The sequence below is a fragment of the Sinocyclocheilus rhinocerous genome, unplaced genomic scaffold, assembly GCF_001515625.1.
Source record: "Sinocyclocheilus rhinocerous isolate Xijiao unplaced genomic scaffold, SAMN03320098_v1.1 scaffold273, whole genome shotgun sequence".
NCBI lineage: Eukaryota > Metazoa > Chordata > Actinopteri > Cypriniformes > Cyprinidae > Sinocyclocheilus > Sinocyclocheilus rhinocerous.
In genome coordinates, this window is record NW_015656360.1 from 2,533,251 (window position 1) to 2,549,295 (window position 16,045).

At 38.5% G+C, this 16,045-nt stretch overlaps 4 protein-coding genes across 5 annotated transcripts in view; 1 reads left to right on the top strand and 3 right to left on the bottom strand.

Moving 5' to 3' along the window:
- LOC107720051 (DNA topoisomerase 3-alpha-like) overlaps positions 1-3,891 on the bottom strand; it is an 11,046-nt gene extending 7,155 nt beyond the window's left edge. The window contains exons 1-12 of the mRNA XM_016527641.1: positions 3,433-3,891; positions 3,258-3,317; positions 3,091-3,164; positions 2,951-3,026; positions 2,755-2,863; positions 2,520-2,663; positions 2,263-2,433; positions 2,081-2,184; positions 1,892-1,966; positions 1,249-1,331; positions 951-1,158; positions 684-869 (exon numbers count right to left, since the gene is read on the bottom strand). Coding sequence (XP_016383127.1) covers positions 684-869; positions 951-1,158; positions 1,249-1,331; positions 1,892-1,966; positions 2,081-2,184; positions 2,263-2,433; positions 2,520-2,663; positions 2,755-2,863; positions 2,951-3,026; positions 3,091-3,164; positions 3,258-3,317; positions 3,433-3,600 — 1,458 coding nt within the window. The 5' untranslated portion in view covers positions 3,601-3,891. The remainder of the gene's footprint in view (positions 1-683; positions 870-950; positions 1,159-1,248; positions 1,332-1,891; positions 1,967-2,080; positions 2,185-2,262; positions 2,434-2,519; positions 2,664-2,754; positions 2,864-2,950; positions 3,027-3,090; positions 3,165-3,257; positions 3,318-3,432) is intronic.
- Positions 3,829-8,133, top strand: LOC107720091 (Smith-Magenis syndrome chromosomal region candidate gene 8 protein homolog). The gene is made up of 3 exons (XM_016527696.1): positions 3,829-3,840; positions 3,906-5,884; positions 6,041-8,133. Exons 1-3 carry the CDS (start codon positions 3,829-3,831, stop codon positions 6,486-6,488), a joined length of 2,439 nt encoding a protein of 812 aa, XP_016383182.1. The 3' UTR covers positions 6,489-8,133.
- A 348-nt stretch (positions 8,134-8,481) lies between these two features.
- LOC107720052 (serine hydroxymethyltransferase, cytosolic-like) lies at positions 8,482-13,997 on the bottom strand. Its single transcript, XM_016527642.1, has 12 exons — positions 13,900-13,997; positions 12,871-12,969; positions 11,670-11,815; positions 11,387-11,502; positions 11,118-11,278; positions 10,902-10,983; positions 10,310-10,522; positions 10,114-10,230; positions 9,813-9,935; positions 9,518-9,634; positions 9,258-9,368; positions 8,482-8,906 (listed from the first exon to the last, which is right to left on the bottom strand). The coding sequence occupies exons 2-12, from the start codon at positions 12,955-12,957 to the stop codon at positions 8,734-8,736; spliced, it is 1,446 nt and encodes a 481-aa protein (XP_016383128.1). The 5' UTR covers positions 12,958-12,969; positions 13,900-13,997; the 3' UTR covers positions 8,482-8,733.
- A 480-nt stretch (positions 13,998-14,477) lies between these two features.
- Positions 14,478-16,045, bottom strand: part of LOC107720054 (28 kDa heat- and acid-stable phosphoprotein-like) — an 8,822-nt gene continuing 7,254 nt past the window's right edge. For both annotated transcript variants that reach the window (XM_016527645.1, XM_016527644.1), the window contains exons 4-6: positions 15,422-15,540; positions 15,102-15,253; positions 14,478-14,999 (exon numbers count right to left, since the gene is read on the bottom strand). In XM_016527645.1, the coding sequence (XP_016383131.1) occupies positions 14,935-14,999; positions 15,102-15,253; positions 15,422-15,540 (336 nt within the window). In that variant the 3' untranslated portion in view covers positions 14,478-14,934. The remainder of the gene's footprint in view (positions 15,000-15,101; positions 15,254-15,421; positions 15,541-16,045) is intronic.

Below are 16,045 nucleotides of genomic sequence, written 5' to 3' on the forward strand. Positions count from 1 at the left end.
TAGGGCTGTGCAAAAAATCGAATGCGATTTTCATGCGCATCTCGTCAGTAAAGCCGCTCCTGTGATTAGTAGTAAATCTCCAGTATGTGCTTTCAGATGGAGCGGCATTTATTACACAGAGCCGTAGTTCACTGACAAGCTACACAAAATCGCGTTCAAAATCGGCAATGAATCGCCTGCGATTTTGAACGAGACCAGCCCTACTATGATCAGATGGTTTCTTAAAGGCATCATATGATGCGATTTCAAGTTTTCCTTTCTCTTTGGAGTGTTACAAGCTGTTCGTGAATAGATAAGATCCCTAAAGTTGCAAAGACTAAAGTCTCAAACCCAAAGAGATATTCTTTATAAAAGTTAAGACTGGTCCACGCCCTCCAAAAACGCCTCGTTTAAACACGCCCCCACATGTCTACGTCACGATGTGGGAAGATTTGCATAACGCCGCCCAAATGTTCACGCAAAGAAAGAAGGCATAACTTTATTGTTGCTGCCACCGCCGCCGCCATGTCGTGGAGACGCTGTGTGTTTTGTTGCGAAAGCGAAAATACTTTGTTTAACCTTCCAAAAGAGGACACGACTAGAAATCAGTGGTTAAGTTGTATTTACAACACTATTCCAGAACATTAACTGAAAACTGAACTCAATATGTTTAGCTATACAATGTTATGTTATGCAGTATTCACCTTATTGTACCACTTGTCATAAGGGTACACTTCCAAATAATTGCGAGCAATGATCGTCAATCCACTAGCAGAGAATCTCTCTTCAGCTATTTCAATCTCGACCGTCACCTCTTGACCCTGAGCATCTTTGGAACAACAGGCCAGGAAGTGACGTACAATGAACTCATACAGCCGCTTTTCATTTCCCTTTAAAAAAAAGAAAAATAATTAAACACTGTTGTGTAAGTTGGTACCAGTTATGATGGTCCTAACAGACAGCTTGCTCACCTGTAAACTGTTGGTGTATTTGGTGGGGTGAATGGGGGGATGGGCCTTATCTGATTTGTTTCCATTTCGAGGTGTGGGCCCACCGCTTTCCAAAATGCGCTGAGCAAAATTTCCCCATTCGTTGTCTTGTGTCTGTTGCTCAACCAGCATGGTTAGGTTCAGGTTTTGTGGAAACATGTTGGTCTCAGTTCGAGGATAACTGATAAACCTGGAAGGAAACAGACAGGCTGATTTGTGAAGGGACACAACAGACACACTGTAGACCACAGACATGTGGATGAACTAACCGTTAACATACCCTTGAGTGTACAGCTTTTCTGCGATTTTCATGGTTTCTTTGGCACTTATCCTCAGTTTTCTTGAAGCCAGTTTTTCAAGTTCCTGAACAAAATAATTGAGACATATTAACAAATATATTACATTTTTTCTCCATCATTCAGTTTTTGATCACACTTAACTCATTCAGCAGTACTACTCATTTTTTGGGTATTCATGGGCACAAGTCACTCATAAAATTGCAAGCTACTAATTTTAGTAGCTAATGACCATTGTGTACACAAAACTGTCAAATTTGTCCATATTCATCATCTTGCGTGTAGTTGTATAGCATATACTATATGACCAAAAGTACACTACTGTTCAAAAGTTTGGGGTCAGTAAGAATAAATTAGGTATAAATTACATTTTAAAATAGATTAAAATAGAAAACAGTTATTTAAATAGTAATATTTCACAATATTAGTTTTTACTGTATTTTTGGCCAAATAAATGCAGCCTTGGTAAGCTTAAGAGTTTTCTTTCAAAAACATTCAAAAGATGTAACCAAACTTACATTTCTCAAATGGTAGTGTATGGGTGTGATGTCTGAGTGTCCACATTCTTTTCTCTATATTTCCAAATTTTTTAAATGTAGAAAATCTGTCAAGTTTTAAATTACTTACCACAGTGTCAAGGGGTAAAGGTCGCCATTTGCTTTTTGGTTTACTTGTTACAGATATAACTTTTGCCATGGGATCCTAAAGAAAAGATTAAAACCAAACAGAAAACTTACGATGACATAATAATGAACTACAAAGCTTACATATGTTTTTTTTTTTAAAGTTCTTAACAAGGTAAGCTGAAGAACACACCTCCATGCACATCTGATACAACACAAGGCATGCTGTGTGACTGAAAAGACGATGTCTTTTCCAGCTGAATTCAACCGATTCCTCTTCATTAGGCTCATGGACAACTATCAAAGAGAAATTTCACATACACACAATAAAGTGTATGTGACAACACTACAAAGCACTTGTTGCATTTGGAGTACCTTTGATTTTAAAGAAAGTTTCAGGGACGAAGGCTTGAATGGCTTTAAACCGTTCTACCACAAAGCCAAGGGTCGGGAACTGACAACTGCCATAACTGATGAGCTGATCTGAGAGAGATTCTGGGAATATCTTCTGCAAGCGTAATGTCTGGAACCTGGTAAATGATGCGCCTGAAGGAACACAAAGTACATTCGCTAAACATTGTCTAAAAGACAGCAGTTTGTGTTTAAGTCCTCTTTTATTTTGAAATGCCTACCGATGCGGAGATCCAGCTCCTGTCTCACATCCACCGCATCACTGATGTTGATATCCGGCTCAGTAAGGGTCTCACAGGCTCTCCTTATGGAGTTTGGGGTGATCTCAGAGAACCGTGCACGGAAGACCTGAATGTTTGGCTTCACTTAATTAAAAGATATCCCATGTTAAAAGGCTGTTAGGAATATACAGCATCAGTACAGTGAATAGCTAGAACCATGATGCACTAAACTAACCTGCTTTGCAAACATCAATGATCTCAAAGCCGATATTTTCTCCTTCTCTGTCACAATCAGTCCAAATGACCAGAGCTTGACACTGTCTCACCTCTCTCTCCAAAGTCCTCTGGATTATGTAAATACATACATTAAAATATAAAACACAAGCTCCTATTCTAAAAATACATCTAGCTGAATGAATGAAAATGAATACTTTGATCGGTATAAAGTTCTCAGGGCAGTACTTCTCCACCTCAGCATCAAACAACAGGACTGGATTACAACTATGCCTGTGAAACAGACCACATGATAAAGTTTATATATTTAAAGATATAAAGAAATATAACCGTTTACCATTTCTGAAAAGGAGCTTTGAATTCAAGACTCAAGAGATGTCCTGATACAGATGTCATGCATACAGCTACATTCTGTGGGGGGAAAAAACACGATCAGCAAATAGAGACTATATGTACTACTTCTATCTACATATTTCTCAGTAATTAATTTTAAAAAGGACTTACTTGACCAAACAGGTTGTATTCGTACTCATATATTTTGTTGTAAACAGAGTAGCCTTCTCTCTGTCAAGAAAACAAGATTTATTACCACTGATGATCATTAAATAACAACTCGTTTGATAACTATAAGATCTGACATTACAGATCAAAGTAACTGTGTATAACAGTCAGCACTCACTCTTCTCGACCTCCCATTTGACATGATCTCTGCTATGCCCTTAGCTGCATCGTTTTTCTCAGCAACACAAAGCACTTTCTTAATCTGAGTGCGCCTTATCATGTTTACAGATATTTGCCTATAAAATCGACTGCCAATCACTCTTAGTGATCTAAACAAAACGTTCATAACTGTGATCTAGCGGCGCATGATCACTGTAAGTTACACCCCGGACATTACATAAAAATAACAGCTTGTTAAACAGCATAAAACTCTGACAACCTATAAGTTAACTGAGATAAAACATATCAGCGTAAACGTAATGTCTTTGAAAAAACGCTCTGTAAATGTTTTAAATTAAGTGCGAACACAGCAGATGAATAAACTCTCTGTAAAAACTTCCAATTCCGGCGCCTGATGAGAATTGTCGTAAAAATACCGTAAAGCAATGTGCTAGAATCTGGTTGCTGTGTTGTGTATTTTCCCTCTCAAAGGATTTCATACTCATCTCTGAATTTTCGGAACAGGTCGGTCCACAGCCTTTACTCACCATTCCCAATGATCCCAAAGTGTGTGGGACATTTGACCTTAACTACTTCTCACTTCGCATCATGTCTGTGGACTACCAGGCGTCTTTTGTTGGACATCCTCCTGGCAGTAACTACCCAAAGCTCAATTTTGTGGAGGACTCAAAAGTTGTCCTGGGTGATTCCAAGGAAGGGGCGTTTGCTTACGTCCATCATCTGACACTGTACGACTTGGAGGCTCGTGGATTTGTACGCCCCTTTTGCATGGCCTACATTTCCGCAGACGAAAAGAAGATCATGCATCAGTTTCAAGAACTGTCATCCGAGTTTTCCAAGGCTTCCGAATTTCTCAAGTCAGGCAACAGGAAAGCTTTTGCAAATGAACTGGAAAAGAAACTGAAAGACCTAGAGTACACCAGATCAGTGCTGCACAAAGAGACTGAGCTGCAAAAAAAGAACAATGGCTGTTATTCCACACAAGCTATTGAGAAGGCGAATGAATTAGCAAATGTGGAGAAGTCCATCTATGAACACAAAGATCTGCTGCGGCAAATAACATCTTATCCTTCCAGGAAAAAGAAAGATGTAGATTTTGTACAACGCGAGACAGAGAAACTGGCTGACACAAGTGTATTGGACGATACACTAAATAGTAATCATTCTGACATTGCAGATAAGACTGTGGAAACCGAAAGCGATAGTAGAAAGTCCTCTTACACGCCTCAGCTCATTAAGGCCAAATCTGCGAAGTGCTTTGATAAACGCTTGAAAACGATGGAAGAGCTCTGTGATGCCAACTTTTTTCACCAAACTCTAGAGCAACTAAACATAACTGAGAAGTCATTCCGAGGAGATCTGTGCTTTATTTACACTAGCCAGATTGACGGGGCTCTTCTGGGCAAACAGAGAGTTACTAGTTTTCTCTTCGAAGCTGAACGCGAATGGGAGAAGGAAGGAACCTCAAAGAACTTCAATATTTTTTCCCACAATCCAACAGTCCCTATTCTGAACTTATCTGGCGAGCTGCTGAGTCTCGAATCATACACCACCTGCATAGATATAGATCACATTAAGCCAGGTGTGGAGTCTATGGAAGGGCCTCCTGAGTCCAGTTTATCTGACATTACGCAGGAAACCTCAGAGGCTGCCGACACGGAGACCAAAGGGAGTTTCAGTAGCGACAAGAGCATTGAGGCTTTTGGAGGTGTCAGTCCTTCCAGTCTACAGGCAAATTACTTTGATGGTCTAGAAAGAAAGAGCAAGGTATCCATTGCATCACCATCTGAAAGTGCATCCAGCTATGTTGCCGTCCCACAAAAGATGACTGATGGGAATCTAGTCCCGATGGATGCAGCCTGCTGTATTGGACAGGACGGTTTCATTTTTGAGGAACCTTTACCTGAGCTTGCTCAGGAGTGCTGTGGCGACACAGTGGTGAACCAAGAACCTCTGTCTCTTCTTCAGGGAGACCCTGCCTTACAGGTGGACTACATTTTGGAAGAGTCAGCCCTTGCAGAGAGCCCAAACATGGGACTGACTTTTTCTGAACTGAACACTGGTGTTCTTTCTGAGGAGGTGGCAAAAATTAATATCGAATATGTCTCCGATAGTACGAGCTTTATGAGCGCCTCCACCAGTTCTGACCGTGCTGTGTCTCCGTTCACCTACGGTAGTGCGTTGACGCTAAAGCAGAAAAAGAAAGCTGGTCACAGCGCTCTTCGATTCATCAGGCAATATCCATTTGCTCAGCAAGCCATTTTCTGCCTTCTGAGTGGCCGAACGCTTGTTATTTTAGGGGTGGATGAGGGCACGGTGAGGAAGCTAGTCAATGCTTTGTTCTTTTTCGTTCCCAATCTCGGCAAGTACGGTGAAACCGTCCAACCGTGGCTTTCATCGCCATTTCAGCTTACCGACCTGCAGAGATGGAAACTTATTGGGTTGCAGAGGTATGTTGAGAAAAGCTGACCTGTAGTCAGTCAATAACTCTGTATCATAGTTTCAAAAGTGTTTTTTTGTTTGTTTGTTTTTGCTTGCAATGCTTTAAATCAGTGACCAAAAGTGCAGTGTTTCATTATTTTTGTCATTTCCTCTCTTTTTTCCAGAGCTGCCTCCCCGGCTGGATCCAGCATTCTCCACTCTTTGAATAGATACAGCCGTTACATAAGCATTTTGGACTGTGACAGCAAGACCCTCCGGTGTCCACCATACAAAGGAACACTAATAAGCCATTTGGCAGACCACAGGACTCAGATCAAACGTGGCAGTACCTACTTCCTCCATGTTCAGGGTATGTTGACTCAGCTTACAGCCAAGGCATTCCTTTACACATTCTGCCATCATATTCACCTTCCCATGGACATCAACGACCAGGGCTCGGTAACATCACGCAGGACTAATTTCTTGTTGCAGCTCGGCTACACTGTGGAGGAGAGTAAAATCGTCCAGTACCTGAGTGAGCTCATCAAGCAGCATTACATTCAGGGATCATCGATGGGGGGCAACCAGTCTTTTTGTTTTAATTACACCACCAGCTATTTGTACAAAATCTGATTGTGTCCACTATATGTTCAACATTGACCCATTGATAAAATCAGGAGACCAAATGTATTGAATGTAATCACCTTTTTTCTCTTCATGGCATTCCAGGAAACAACAGGTTGAACGTCTGGTGTTAGAAAATGTGGTATTGACTATTTGTTTAGTGTAGAGGTTGCATATTTAAATCTATTGCCAAGCCGTTTTCTGTAAAATGGTTCCTCTTGTGGTCTGAGGACCTTACAAAAGCTCTGAAATATCAAGATTCAGCAAAATTTCACTGTCTTTTAAGCACAAGTAGTCTTGTTTTGAAAGAGGCTGTACAAAACGGCTCATTTAAATATGTGTAGCCACATGCTTGTTTTCGTTGACAGCAAAAGCTACACGGGAACAGCAGCAGGAGAGTCTCTAATTACCATTTAATTAATCTGGTCCTGGTATCCCATTTAATAATTAATGTTTTTTTTTTTGTCTTCACAAGCATAGCAACTGTTGCTGCATGAAAATCACAAGCATAATTTTAATGGAACTAATTTATGAGGCAATAGAATTTATAATACACATTCTCCTCAATATGCAGCTTTTATAAAATGCATTAACATTGTGTATTTACATTAGTAGATAATTTGATGTTAATTCATGGATTGGTCAGTAATTAGCTTTATACGTGCTTGATACTTGCTTTCTGGACTTGAGAAATAGTTAATACACTAAACTAATTAGTAATATAGGGAAACCATGCAAATTAGCCTGAGATTTATCCTTTTTTCTGCCCTCTGTAGTCAACATAAAATCTGAGGGGACAATTGAATATTTTGTATAACTGAATACAAAAATGAACAAAGGCATTGTTAAACAAAAAAAAATGAGCCAACTGCCCTTCATGTTTTAACGTAATTGTGTGATGAGAATGAATGTACTGCATGTAAAATGTCACATCGTGGAGGACTGTTACACAACTTTTCTGCATGTTTGAAGAACACAAAAATGTAACGGTGGCAAATTATAGACACTTCCATTGTATCTCATGTGTTGTACTATTCAGCCTTTCTAGATATATTTAAAATGGATATAAATTGTTGTCTTAAGTTGTGTGCAAGCATCGTCAGCACGAGTAACTGTGTGGATGAAGTAGCACTTCATTCTAATGGCTGTTGCACTGATGTGAAATGAACGATAATGGTGGTTGTTGCCAAAATACATTGTCTGTAATTGTTATTCCCACTACTGCATGATAGCAGTTGTAGTCCAGAATTACAGATCTTGACTGCCACCGCTGTGTTTCATCACAAGTGTTTTCATATCAAGTTGTGTTGGCTACCCAGTAATTATTGGCCTTTGTAACGATTTGTTAGACAGATTTTTCAGCATTTAATTGCAGTCTGTTGAATGTAAATTGAGAATAAGCCATACCATTATATGCACATTAACTTCTAAGAAGGTTATTTATTTTAGCCGTTTCTGAACAAATCTTGTTTGCTGTAACTGTCTTAATCATGCATTTTTGTTGCTACTTTTCATAAATCTATTTTAAGACAGTATTGTGAGCTTGTCTGGGGTAAGGTGAGGTATACTGTTCACGCTAAAGTATTTATGGATGTTAAGTCGAGTAAATTTTAAGGGTCATCTGCGTGCTTTAAGTTGTTGCCCACTGTGAAATTTCTCTACCTTCAATTTCATTAAATTATTTCTGATTTAGCTTTGTATTGCTTAATTTAATGGCATTATACCTACAGAATAAAACAGTTTGTCTTTAGCAAAAACATACTTTCCTTTATTAAATAGTAAAAGGCACATGATTTGTCTCATTCTGGATTGGTAATGACTTGCACATGTAAACTTATTAGAGTAAATAGTAACAGTGAGAAGTAAATTTTACACTTAAATCAGCAAGAAAACGATCCAGTAACATGTTCACATTTACAATATTTCAGGCTTTATTTGCACTGCATGTACAGATTCATTGTGCCAGTTGGTTATTTTCTTCTCTGTTGATCTGTTTGTGTACACAGTAAAACTTTTCATAGATTACACAGCTTATTCCACAATGGGTTTATCCACAGAAATGAGAGGAAACATTACTAGAAACACTGTAAAGAAACCAATTAAATGTGTGATCAAAAACAGACCATTTGATGATTTATATAAATGGTAAGTCATCTCATTGAGGTGCATTATAATTGCAGTGGACAGCCTTTGTGCCCATTAAATCAATAGAAATCTTTATTTCAGGAAGAGCAAATAGTCACAAAGACGGTAATTATAACTCTGGCAACCCAGGCATTGGGAACTTTCCAGCAAAGTCTTCGACTTCCTTTCGAATTACGTTTATTTTCAGTTGGTACTTCTCATTTTGAGCCAGTTCATCTTTAAACTCCTTCAAAGTTGCTTTAGGATTCATGTTTCTTTGGATCTCCAATGTCAACTCAATGCCTAAGGGCAGATACACATATTGTCAATTATAATATCAAGTATAATATTCTTCAAAGGGTTAGTTCACCCAAAAATGAAAATTAGCCCATAAATTACTCACCCTCAATGCATCCTAGGTGTATATGGCTTTCTTCTTTCAGACGAATCCAGTCGGAGTTATATAAAAAATTGTCTTTGATCTTTCAAGCTGTTTAATGCCAGTCAGCGGGTGTTGCAGTGCTTCAGTCCAAAAGAAGTGAAATAAAAAGCGCCCATCCATAAAAAAAAAGTGTCTCACACGGCTCCGGGGGGTGAACAAAGGGTTCTGGAACTAAAGCGGTGCGAAAGGCCCTAATATTGCATAAAACTCACCCCGGTGAATGAACTCGGCAACCTTGTGGAAATCATCCTCCAAAAGTCCTCGAGATGTAAGAGCCGGAGACCCTAAACGAAGCCCACTGGGGCGCAAGGCACTTTTATCACCTTCATTACAAAGTTTGGATAAAGGAACGGTGGAATAACTGGTTAGATTATTGTAATAAAATATACAAAAAGATGTCCAACATGATCAAATTCATTGTACAGGATTGGTCAGTTACACAGCTATTAATAATTGATTATTTTCAATGCACCTGGGCAGGTGTTCTTGTTGCAGGCAATGGCACAAGCCTCCAGGACTTTCTCTGCTCTTCCTCCATCAGTTCCATTTGAACGCAGATCAACCAAGATGAGATGATTATCTGAGCCGCCTAAATATAAAAACAAAAGATAAAGCGAACACAGCTGCAACTGTATCCAATCTCGTTCACCCTCAAGACAACAGTTTGATTCACCTATAATTTATACCTAAATCCTTAAAGGGGTCATATGATGCGATTTCAATTTTTCCTTTCTCTTTGGAGTGTTACAAGCTCTTGGTGCATACACCTGTAACAACTTTGTAGCCCTTTTCCATTAGGGTGGCTCCTAAAGCACTGCAATTTGCCAGAACTTGCAATTGATAGGTCTTGAACTCTGGAGTCAGAGCCTGCTTCAAAGCAACAGCAACCCCTGTGCATCACATCAAACAAATAAAATAAAGCACATAATTGGTAGAAAATTAATAAGTCATGGATTAATCAAACATTCCTAGTGTAAATGCAAACGTATCTAAACTTATCTCACCTTACATAACCTTATCTTATCTTCTTTTATCTTATCAAAACACTCGGAGAACATCAGCTCTTACCTGCAATGGCATGGTTGTGAGGGCCGCCCTGTAGTCCAGGAAACACTGCCTGGTTAATCAGACTCTCTAGGTTATATACGGTCTCTTTGCCCGTCTTTGCATCAACACTACGAACCCCTGAAATTCAAGAGTTTATCATGACAGTGCTGTCAATGGCCTAGATTAAGTATGACAGGTCAGTTCACACTGAACTCACCCTTCCTGAAGAAAATGACTCCTGCCCTGCAGCCCCTCAGGGTCTTATGAGTGGTGGTGGAAACAACGTCACTGTATTCAAACGGAGATGGAACGACTCCTGCTGCGACCAAACCACTGATGTGAGCCATGTCTGCCAGAAGATACGCTCCATTCTCATCTGCGATCTTCCTCAAGCGACTGTAGTCCAGGTTACGGGAATAACAGCTGGTGCCTTAACAATGGTACACAGAAACGTTAAATGTGATGTTTGTCACTTTTTTTGATGTTGAAATACTTTTTTTCCTCCAACCAGTCCATAAGAGCAGCCCTGACTCCAATTTGTTTGTCTGACTACTAGCAGAAAGAGGGGATGTTCAGAAAATCTCTTTCTGTATTTGTTTGTAATTATTTTTGCTAAATCTCTTGTTTTTTCCCATATGATTTATGAAGCACATCAGATAGTTGAACAAAGTGCCGAATAAAAGTGTAATAAAAAATTAAAAAACAAGGGGGAAAAAAAGGCTTTTCCAAGTAAAATTTAAAAATTTGTTGACCAACAACTAAAATTATTAAATTATTTATTATCAGATTTCCTTAGAAACAGCACTGACCTGCAATGATTAGTCTTGGGTGGAAGAGACGAGCATTTTCCTCAAGTCTGTCATAATCAATGTATCCAGTTTCTGGATTGACCTAGATGAAAAAAATATAATCATACTTTAAAAAAAATTAACATGTATAATATACCAGCAAATTACACAACGTCAATTTTTCCCATTACTTCAGTTTAGAGTTCACCACTATGTTGATTCTAATCACAAGGTCACCTTATACGGCATAGACTCAAAGAAAATGGAAGTGGCTGAGATTTTCTTTTTGTCGGTCATGAAGCCGTGGGTGAGATGGCCACCATCAGGAAGATCAAGGCCCATGATGCGCCCATGAGGTTCCACTATGGCTGTGTATATGGCAAAGTTCGCTGGTGACCCTGAGGAAAAAAAGATACATTATTTCAAACAATGTGCACTTGTGTTATTGTTTCATATGTTACATTATCTCTTACAGCAACAGTCCAGTGACACAGAAACAAACCCACCAGAGTACGGCTGAACATTCACTCCCCATTTCTCCGGGTCGAGGCCGTACACCTTGAGAGCTCTTTCCTGACACAAACGCTCCAATTCATCTACATGCTCCGTGCCTCCATAATACCTAAAAACATTAAACAAAGTTTGACATTTAACACAGGCATTTTTTAAATGCATAAGCACAATGTCTAAGTTCAAAGTGTAAATTACACAATACTTATCTTATTGGCAAATGCAACAACATAAAATTGTAATGTAACATCACATAAAATGTCATTGCACAATAGTCACCTCTGACCAGGATAACCTTCAGAGTATTTGTTGTTCATGCAGGAACCCAGAGCCTCCAAAACAGCCCGACTAGTGAAGTTCTCAGAGGCAATGAGCTCTAATCCATACGTCTGCCTCATCTTTTCCTTCTTTATTATATTAAATACCTAGTGCACACAGAAATATATTAATGCTATAAACAAACAATAAGCAATGACACAAGTTTTGATTGATGAATCAAACTCCAGTTGAGCACAGCTAGGCTAAAGCTGCCTGTCACATAACAGATCAGAGACTAGGAGACCTGATTTCATCATAACCTAGGCCCTAGGGTGACCATACGTGCCATTTTCCCAGGACGCGTCCTGGCCAGGATTTGTTTTGGCTTTGTTTTCCTGTTTTCATGCTTGCTGAAGGTAATGATCGAAAAGTAGTTTGACCAATAACATGCAAGCATTGTACATAATGGACCAATCATGGCGTGTGAGAAGGTGGGATCTACGGTCAAAGCGATGCAATTACGCATACATATTAGGTGTGTTCGACTTAAAAACAGCACGGCTCAGACCGATCAGTGTTTGACATCAAAGTAACTCGAGAGCGTTTCGAAAGCATAACCGTCTGTATGGTACTTTGATGTCAAACACCGATCGGTCTGCACACGCAAACAAAGCCAAAACCTAGATATTTTAGGAAATATAGAAATCCTGGCCAGAACGTGTCCTGGGAAAATGGCACGTATGGTCACCCTATCATACATGCTCAGAAAAAAAGGTACAAAAGCTGTGGCTGTGGCAGTACTTTTTCAAAAGGTGCTAATATGTACCATTTGGGTACAAAAATGAAAAATTTAGGGACTAATATGTACCTTTAAGGTACTTATATGTACTCTTTAGGGGTAAATAAGGCACAAATGTGTACCGTTTGAAAGGGTACCACTCCAGTGACAGCTTTTGTACCTTTTAGTACACTGTGATTTTCTGTGAAATCTGTCGACTACAAAACTCACAAAAAATTTGCTTTGAAAATCAGTGCAAAAGTCATATAGTGTAGGACGCGTCCTGGGAAAATGGCACATATGGTCACCCTATCATAACCCCCAGAACAAGTCAAAACAAAAGTTTTTTTTCCTCTTGCACAGCAGAGTATCATTCGTGGTTCACTGAATGGATTCACAATAATACAGTCTTGAGGCTGGTTGTACATATAATCACTGACTTACCTCAGGATCATTTGTGCTCAGAGGTTCCAGCATCATCTTGTTATGAGATTCCCATGTTTTATTATTATGGCCGTTGATCTGTGCCATAGTTGATGATCCCTAGAGAAAAAATTTTTTTATTTAAATGTTAGAAGACCCCCATATGCAAAACATTTTGTATACACTGGGTTATATCATTTGTAATAAAAGCATTAATGTACTTGAGTTTGAGCTCTTTAAATTCAAAGCAGAGTATTCTCGGATCAAATGCACAGTACAATGTTTATTGTTCAGTATCTATTGAGTTTTGCTTAGACTGATATTCAGTAATCAGCAGTGTGGTGCACACAGCTGCAGTGTTATTAACTAACATTAATTACTAAATCTAAAATACATGAATGTAAATGTATTTTTTTTAAACAAAAACTAATAAAAAAATGACAAAAGCACAAAACAAAAGTACTAAAACTCAAATTTAAATTACACGAAAACTGAAAAAAGGTGATTAAGAGTATCAATAAATACTGTAATAGTATATAAATAACCATAAATACACTGCTCAGCTGTCAATCAAATGATGCAACTGCAGCTGCCAGCGCAGAGCACGCTTCTGACAGATTACGAAACAAAACTTTGAGTAGGGTTTTCCACGTCTTGTCCAAAACTTTAAAGATAAAATTAGATTCGCAACTATAGTGACACATAAACCGGAACTAGCCTACTGCTTTTAGGGTTAAATTTTTCCCGCGAAATACATCCTGTAACTATTACAAATCAAACAACGTGTGGCTTAGGGACAAATGCTTACTTTATAATAACGAAAACGATGTGATTCTTTGACACACAGATGTCATTGCTCTTTATGCACCGACTTGCACAATGGTAACGTTAGTTAACAGATCGACATTCATCGACCGAGAATGTGGAGCACATGCAGTCACAAGATTTTGATTTGATCCACTAAATCAAAACTCTGCTTTACGTTAACTAAGCTTTAAACTATTTTTAATAGGTGTGATGATATGGAAAGGAAGCCTTCTTTCTACTTACCTTTACAAAAGCAATTAATGCTCCGTCCCAAATTTATTTCGGTGCAAGTTTCTTTTAGGTTTCCTCGTGTTAAAGTCCGCGAAATTTGGAGACCAATCAGCGCGCTGCGGGGCGTGGCTAATCGATCTACTGTCCCGCCCACAACGAAAGGCGTGATCCAAGGAGCAACTTTTCTGCATTGTCAGCTTTTTGTTCTTTGTAGTCGGCATTTTTTTACTTACCCGTATTGTTAAAATCTCAGATAATACATGCTACAGTCACCCTGGGCTTTTATGGGACATGGAGAACAAGGGTATGGGGTTCTGTCCAAAATGATAATACTAATATATGTAATAATAATAATACAAAAATATCTATCTAAAAATAAATTTGACAATATGTTTCTTATACATTATAATATGATGATCTAAAAATAAATGCAGACTGTCGATACATTTAACAACTACAACATTTTGAATATAAATAAATTCAAGTACAAAACTTCACCTTAAAAAAATCTAAACAGTTTCTCAGAAGGGTTACAAGAATACTACTGAGATATATAAAACAATACAAATAATTTTCACAAAAAAAAAAAAGTTCTGACATTTTATTGGTGTATGTTATTCTTTACATTACTTGTAGAAGAGAATACCATCAGAACATCATTCTAAATAACACCAGGTCCTTTACAACTGAGGACAGATTATTACATTTTTATTCTTACTATAATCCTTTAAACTGAGATCGCAAAGTTGACTCAGTTACATGTGGCAATGTGTAAATATATTAATAAATATGTATTCCTAATATCACTGAGTGAAAGCAAGCATTAAGGTTAAGTGTGAAAGCATCAGGGCTCTCACAAAGGCATTGTATTTGGACAATTAAATGCCTGCTTTCTGGGTTAATGTACTCTAAAATATTCCTTTTCAATGGAACGTTGTGTTATAGCATACCACATTATCTTTTGATTTGTCTTCAAAAACAACATTGTCAATATAATCATATACTGTCCACAAATGCATCAAAACCTCTAAGAATCCACTCTTTGGATTATTTGAGAGACAACATATGCAGTCCTTTAGCCGCTGCTGCCGCCACCTGCACTGCTTCTTTTGCTACAATGACAAAGAAGAAAACAATAATAAATCTCTAATTTACATCGAGACATTTTCACAAGTTGCTCTAGTCTACAACATTAACAAATGCTGCCAATTTACCTTTACGTTCCTCCTCTTTTTTCCGTGCAGCATCCTCGCGTTGCTTTTTAATAATGGCGAGTCGAGCGAGGTCAGCTTTAGCTTGATCTGTCTTTCCTGCTAAATGCATTTTCATATACCTCTCCTTGGCCTTTTGCTTTTCAATCTCTTCTCTGAAATATGGAAAGCAGTATATTGAAAGAGCTGAAAGGGAACAGATTCACAAGTCTAGATGTCTACAAATAACAACATATGTGACATTAAATTATAATAAATAATGAGAGGGTATTAAGTAGCTTGAAGAAAATGTTGTTAGCTTCACTCACCCCAGTGTTTCTTACCTTTCTCTTCTGGAAAGCTGTCTGGGACCCTCGAGTTCTATGTCTGTGACTTTCTTTGATTTTTGGGCGGCTCGATTAGGATTTTCAATCTCTATCAAACCCTCAACACCCTTCTTTTTCTGTGACAAAATGGAGATCAGTGTTGGTAATTGTTAACTAAAACTATTACAATCATTTGCATTAACTGAAATAAAGCTAAATGAAACAAACTATTAAAGTGCCCCTATTATGGGTAATGAAAGGTTAATATTTTGGTTTTGGGAGTCCACACTAACAGGTTGACATGCATGCAAGGTCAAAAACACTTTCATTGTCTTATAATATGCATTTATTTTTACCTTACTTTAGGGCTGCACAATAAATCACATGCGATATTTAACGCGCATTTTGTCAGTAAAGCCATTCTGTAATCAGCGGTAAATCTCCATCACGTGCGGGCTTTCACATGGAGCAGCATTAACTACACCGAGCCATTGTTCACCGACAAGCTGCGCAAAACCACAATCATATTTTGCGCATGTTTTGCACAGCTTGTCGGTGAACAATGGCTCTGTGTAGTTAATGCTGCTCCATGTGAAAGCCCGCACGTGATGGAGATTTACCGCTGATTACAGAACCGGCTTT